Raw genomic sequence first — 6,816 nt, 5'->3', positions numbered from 1 at the left:
ATTGTAATATCGTATTTCATGCATTCATTTTGTATATTGGACTATTAGATATTGCATCGAATTTTAGATAATATTTTATAAAAATTAAATTGTATATTGCATGATATTAAGAATTTCAAACGGCTCGTTTAGGGCTCGAGCTCGCTCGACTCGAATTTAGGTTCGCTCGAGCTCGACTCGAATTAATTTCAAGCCGAGCTTGAGCCTAACTTTAGGCTCAAAATTAATTTCAAGTCAAGCTTGAGTTGAGGTAAGCTCGCTCGAGCTCGGCTCGTTTCCACCCCTACACGTGTGCACACGTGCACATGTGTGTGTGTTTTTGGGGATATACTGCATGGTGAAAAAATATTGTAGCACCTAAGTTCATGTTAGCTCTATATGAAATAAATTATATGTTATTAGATTAATTATTTAAATATTGTGATATCAGAATCAGCTAAGTTCCCACAATAATAAATTAATAATACAACATTTCGCTACAAAGTATTGTGTAGGTCCGGTCAATAAGTTAATTTAATTGAGTAGCCATGCAATCCAACCACATGCCAACTTGCATCTTTAAAAATTATTTTGCCAAAGTATTTATATTCAAATGGTAAGATACTCAGATCGAAGGGGAGGAGGAGGAAAAAAAAAACAAGTATAAAATTTATATAAACTATAAATTACTTTAATTCGATTATTTAATATTTTAAATTTTATTTTTAGTATCTAAATTTTTAATTTATAAAATTTAAGCTCTTCGATAATTCTTTCGGTATAAATAAAATTTAAATTAATTACTTATTTTTATATATTTATAAATATATAAATTATATAAAATTAAAAAGTTTTTAATTGACTAAAATTAAATAAATTAAAATTTGTGAAGGACAGATAATCAAATAAAATAAAATTAAAATAAACTGAAAGTAGCATGAAGCAATGGACCACGGGTCCATGACCGTCCCATTCCCCGACTGGTCTACGGAGACCGGGTCCACGGATTAATTTCCACCGCATATCCCGTCAACAAGACTACAAGAGCCACGTGAGTCACGGAGTCACGTGACACTGACTCCACAGTGTGTACACTTTACCGAAGCGGTGAAGTTACCTCCACCCCCCTCCCCCCCAAAAAAAATCAAAACCAAGTAAATAATTTTTTTTTTTAAAAAAAAGCAAAAAACATTAAAATCAGAGGCGACGCTTCTAATCGTCGACGGAGACGACGATCTCCTCCTCCTCTTCTTCTTCTTCTTCTTCTTCTCCGTGCTCCTCCTCCCCTTCCACCACCATCTAGGGCACGCGCGGCGGCGGCGGCGGAGGGGATGGGGATCGTGGAGGAGGCGCACAACGTTAGGGTGGTGGGGGAGGGGGAGAGGACGATCGTGCTCGCGCACGGGTTCGGGACGGATCAGTCGGTGTGGAGGCACGTGGTGCCGCACCTGGTGGGGGAGTACCGCGTGGTGCTCTTCGACACCATGGGGGCGGGGACGACGAACCCCGACTACTTCGACTTCGACCGCTACACCACGCTCGAGGGATACGCCCTCGACCTCCTCGCCATCATCGAGGAGCTCCGGATCAGCTCCTGCATCTACGTCGGCCACTCCGTCTCCGCCATGATCGGCGCCCTCGCCTCCATCTCCCGCCCCGACCTCTTCTCCAAGCTCGTCTTCCTCTCCGGTTCCCCCAGGTTCGCGCTATCTAAGCTGCTGAAAAATTTCAGCTCAATTTGCTTAGATCGTGTTGTTTATTTTCTCTTCCGACGTGTTGATATCGAAGACGATCTTCTTAAATTGTGCTAACTTAGGATGCAGTGGGATTATGTTTTTTCTTAAGAAGAATTTAGATTGTGATCGTGATTTTTTTTTTTAACCCCTCCTTTGTGAGCAATGAAGTAGGTTACTGTTGAATTGCTGTTCAGCTTAAGGGATGGGCGTAGTAGACAAAATTGTCGTATGAAATGGTGTAGGATGGATTCAGTACGAATAAGCTTGTGCGAATAATGTTATCTCTACTTGTTTGTTTTCGATCTGTCCGAATAGTGAGTACGCTAAGTGGCAGCAGCAGCATTGGACAGTTAAATAAAACTTTTAAGGAGTGTTGAATAGTTTCATTTCTCCAATTTTGTCAAAAATTTCCATTAAACCGTCATAGGTGATGATGCACATTGAACTTATGTGGAGGAGCAAAGATGTTAGTTACAGACATCTTGAAAGCTGGGATGGCGATTCCTCCGTAAGATCAGAAAAATCAGAGCAGATCTTATGATTATTACAATTTTGAGTTCACCATGGTTTCACTGTTATGCAACTCTAAGAAAGATTTAAATTGATTTCCGTTTGTAGGATCTGAACATTGTACAACCTTACGATTGAGATCCAGATGTAAAAATAATCATATTGGAGTTTGGACTCTTTTGACGATTTAAGCTGTGAACAAGACTCTCATCTCTCCGCCCCTTTTCTATTATATGTTGAGAATTGATGTCAATGAAATCTCTGTTTTAGAGGAAAATACTGTTCGATTTAGAGAATAGATCCTTCCTTTTGAACAGAAGGAACTGGGGCATTCTATCCCCCTCGAAGTGGGAAGAGCATATGTTAAGGACAAGTAGACTATCTCAGTAGCTTGCTATTCGTGGCATCTGTGATATCTAAGATAGTCGGAAAAAACCTGCAGCTTGCAAGACCCTCAAGAGTGGCTCGCTTTTCTATTTGAGTTTGGTCATCTTTTTAAATGAGCTGAGCTCTAGTCTAGTTTTTGAATTTGTTAAACTAGCCGAGCTCCAGGTGAGCTCAGCTTGCTGGAGCTTTGCTAAAAAAAGCTCAATTATATGTATATAGATCTTTCTAGTTACAAAATAGTACGGGACTAGACAGAAGTTGAATGTGTTGGCTTAAATGGGCCAGCATCTTGCTCTGTGGCGGGAGGTCATGTTGGGCTGAGTCATGTTCGATGTGGTGTAGGCCGAGTCATGTTCGAAGTGGTGTGAGGTTGGTTGGGCCGAGTCACAATCAAGACCTATGGGCGCTGTATCTGTACGCTTTAAGTAAATTGGTTGCGTATTTCTAATAGTTTGAGCTTTTGGGATTAATGGTTAGTGCCAACGATCCGACGGAATGTTCGTCTTGTGGTTGGCACTTCATCTTTACTTCATGTAGGCCACAGGTTCAAACCTGTTAGTCTGCAGCACTTAGAATAACTTTTTAGTGTCCAATATATGAGCTTCAGCCAAGCCTAGCTACTTAGGCTGTTCTCTTCCTTCCACCCATAATCAGGCCAGCAACCCAAGCGCGAGCTCAACCTTTCCTATCTCACATCGAGCTTGATGCAAGCTCAGATTCTACCAACTGTGAGTTGAGATGATCTCAGATTCTAGGGCTCTTTCACACCCCTTGTGTTATCATTGGTGTTCAAATTGCAATTTTGTATCATAGCGTTACATTATCCTAGGACCCTCATTTTCCAAGTGATTAGGATCATAGATTTTGCGCAGGATTGTATAGAATCAGAATGTTGCGAAATACTATATATCGTACATTTGATTCTAGCCTTTCTTTTGCGTATTCTATTTAATCTTTTTAACATAACATAATTATTATTATTTTCAATGAGTTCGGATTATTCATTATTGATAATTTTTGTGGTCAGTTCATGATTCTTAATTGTCTGTAATTTTGTCTTTGAAAATCTTAAGTTATAAATTCTAATATTTTCTTAATTGTACGTAATGTTATTTGAGGGGATGCTGAATGACAACTTTTGTTCCACTTAACTGGGATTGCTTTTCTAACAAAATTGCTTTTAAGATCGTCCATAATAGCTCAATGTTGTGCTGGACTTTGATGTTCTTATTGCATCGTATAATTGAGAGTCACAAAATCCATCGAGGATTATAGTACTTGGGCTGCATGAAAATTGATTTTCAGTTTACTGTAAACGTTAAGCTATTGAAATAATTTTTACTTAATTTTTTTTTAAAAAAAGTGGTGCATAGACTTGTAGAGAGTATGCATCTGTAGATGCTGTTGCTTCACCGCACTGCATAGATGCGCGAGCATCACATAATCGGTAGATGAGCATTTTGGCTTGATAGCATGAACTGCTTTCTCTTTCCCATGTGTGACACGAAATCTCTCTGTTAGAACCATTATAATAGAATCAGCTTTCTTTTTATTATGTGAAACAGGTATGTGAACGATGCGGAATACTTTGGAGGCTTCGAGCAGGACGAACTTGAACAGCTGTTTGATGCGATGCGGTCGAACTACAAGGCCTGGGCCTCGGGATGGGCCCCCCTGGCGGTGGGTGGGGACATGGAATCAGTGGCGGTCCAGGAGTTCAGCCGAACCCTCTTCAACATCCGGCCCGACATCGCCCTGAGCGTGCTTCAGACCATCTTCGGGAGCGACGTCCGCCACCTCCTCTGCCTGATCACCACCCCGTGCCACATCCTCCAGAGCAGCAAAGACCTTGCCGTGCCGGTGCTGGTCTCTGAATACTTGCACAAGAACTTAGGGGGCGACTCGATCGTCGAGGTTATGAGCTCTGAGGGTCACCTCCCGCAGCTTAGCTCGCCGGACATCGTCATCCCCGTCCTTCTTAGGCACATTCGGTACGATATCGCCATCTGAGGTGAGCAATTCTTCTCATGTTGTATAATACTAGTTAGTTCTTGCATTTGTGGACTTTGTTAAAGCCTTCTGATTCGAGACTATTGCTAAGATGCTGTAATAATGTTCCAAAAAATGATGTAAATCTGAATTTGGGGTAGCATGCTGGTACTTGCTTACTGCATAATCTTCTTGTTGGATTCTTCTGTTTGTGGGTTTCATTTTGTATTGCCATTCTTCTTTACTATTGCATGCACATGCTTGGGGATGGTCAAATAGCAGCAAAATTAACTTCAAAATCTTATTGTTCTAAGAGTTTTCCTTTTCATTTTTTTTTAAAAAAACTTGTTCTAAGAGTTTTCAAATTGTTTTAGGCTAGGGGTGAGAAATCAATCTCTAACCTATCTTATAGTTGTATTAAGTACAAATTGTATAAACCAGGTCTATCTTCTGTTGGATTTGATCTATAACCTTAAAACACAGTAACATGATACCTGATACTAAATATTTGGTCACATTTCTCATACACCAAATATTACAAGTTAGTTTAGTGAAAAAAATATAGTAAACAACACTGTCATGCATGCAAACAGAATCTAAATCATATTAGAATAGGGATGTTGCGAAGATCATGTCTGAATACATGAATTTCTTATTTAAATATTTTTTTTTGATTTATTTAAGAAGTATGTATTATTTGATAGATAAAGAATGTTATCAGATGTTTAGGATGGATATCTTTTTCGACTTTTAGACCGTCTTTTTGAAATACAATAAATCACCTTGTTGGTGAAATACAGTATTTAATCAAATCATAGAGACCGTGACTTTACAAGGAACAAAAATCAAACTCTTAACTTTCAACTATATAAAAGAAATATCATACGCAATAAGTTATTAGTGTATCTCTTATTCTGACATCCAAATAGGATTTAATAAACCACTGAACTTTATTTCGCTAGAACTTTGGATGGTACCTCATATTTTTGGGACCTAGATGACCGACGAATCTGATAAAAATAAATAAAAAATTCTTATTAGAGGATTGCACTATACTATGACCTTCAACCTGAACCAATGAGTCCAAGTTAATCCACTAGAATTTAAAAATTTGTTTCCTTTGTGTGATGAGGAAGTACACTAACAAAGAATATTTTGAAAAAAAATAACAAGGGTGGAACTGGAAACCAACCAAATTCACATTAAATAAGTCAAAGAATTAGATTTTATTAGGTTTTTAGTGATTTAAAACTTCATGAGCCTCTTGGGCAGCCCAATATTTAATGGGTCTTGGCTGGGAGCCTAATTAAAATTTTCATATGTGAGGTTTAATTCCAAATTAAAAACTAAAAAAGTACTGTTATTATTTATATATTTTTTTATTCTCAAGTTAGTTGCTCGGAAAAATATGAGAGTTATACTTTCGTTTAAACACATGCACGGTATGAGCAGAGCCGTGCCTTGGTTATATATATTGGACGAGGTTGCATAACGCGTTGAGACAAAATTCTTGTCTTGGCTATATATATTGCATGAGTTCAAAATAAACCCGGACATACCTTGGTTATATATATTGCATGAGTTCAAGATGAATATTCCGGGCATACCTTGCCTTGGTTATATATATTGCATGAGTTCATGATGAACTCGGGCATGCCTAAGAGAAAAATTCTATCTTTGCCTCGTTTTTTCTGCCTTCTCGCTATTAATTTTTTGCGGGACAGTGCTGAGCACGTCTTGATTCATAAGCCTTTTCTATTTTTTTTCTTTATAATATTTATTATTTAATTTTTTTCTCGAAATTTTTCTAAAACTAATATTAAACTTTCGAATTGTTATTAAAAAATATTGTAATAAAATATCAAAAAAAAAAATTTCAACACCAGCTTCTGCTGGGTCCTTCTTCATTACCGCAACTAAATTTAGTTATAAAAAGTGAGGTCTCGGAAAAAATATATGTATATTGACTGAGCTAAAAGATGAAAGTTTTTATTAAAAAAAAAATAAGAATTAAATCCCTAAGTTTCGTTTCTCTCCCCCTCGTAGTCTAATTTTGTAGCATATTCAATTACGTAAGCAAGTTTAGTCCACAAAGGTTGTAAAAAATAAATAAATGAATGAATAAAACTTCAAGAAAATGGAGAATAAGTTGTCAAGGTCCGCAAAAGTGCCGTGAGTGATGAAATGGAGTCCGTACAATTCCTTTGTTTCTTTA

At 37.8% G+C, this 6,816-nt stretch overlaps 1 protein-coding gene across 1 annotated transcript; it reads left to right on the top strand.

The window, feature by feature from the left end:
• On the top strand, nucleotides 1,137-4,820 carry LOC109722785 (probable esterase D14L). Its single transcript, XM_020250925.1, has 2 exons — nucleotides 1,137-1,678; nucleotides 4,178-4,820. The coding sequence occupies exons 1-2, from the start codon at nucleotides 1,311-1,313 to the stop codon at nucleotides 4,620-4,622; spliced, it is 813 nt and encodes a 270-aa protein (XP_020106514.1). The 5' UTR covers nucleotides 1,137-1,310; the 3' UTR covers nucleotides 4,623-4,820.

The sequence above is a fragment of the Ananas comosus genome, linkage group 1 (genome assembly GCF_001540865.1).
Source record: "Ananas comosus cultivar F153 linkage group 1, ASM154086v1, whole genome shotgun sequence".
Lineage (NCBI taxonomy): Eukaryota > Viridiplantae > Streptophyta > Magnoliopsida > Poales > Bromeliaceae > Ananas > Ananas comosus.
The sequence above is the reverse complement of the archived record's forward strand: the minus strand, read 5'-3'. Positions and strand labels throughout refer to the sequence as shown.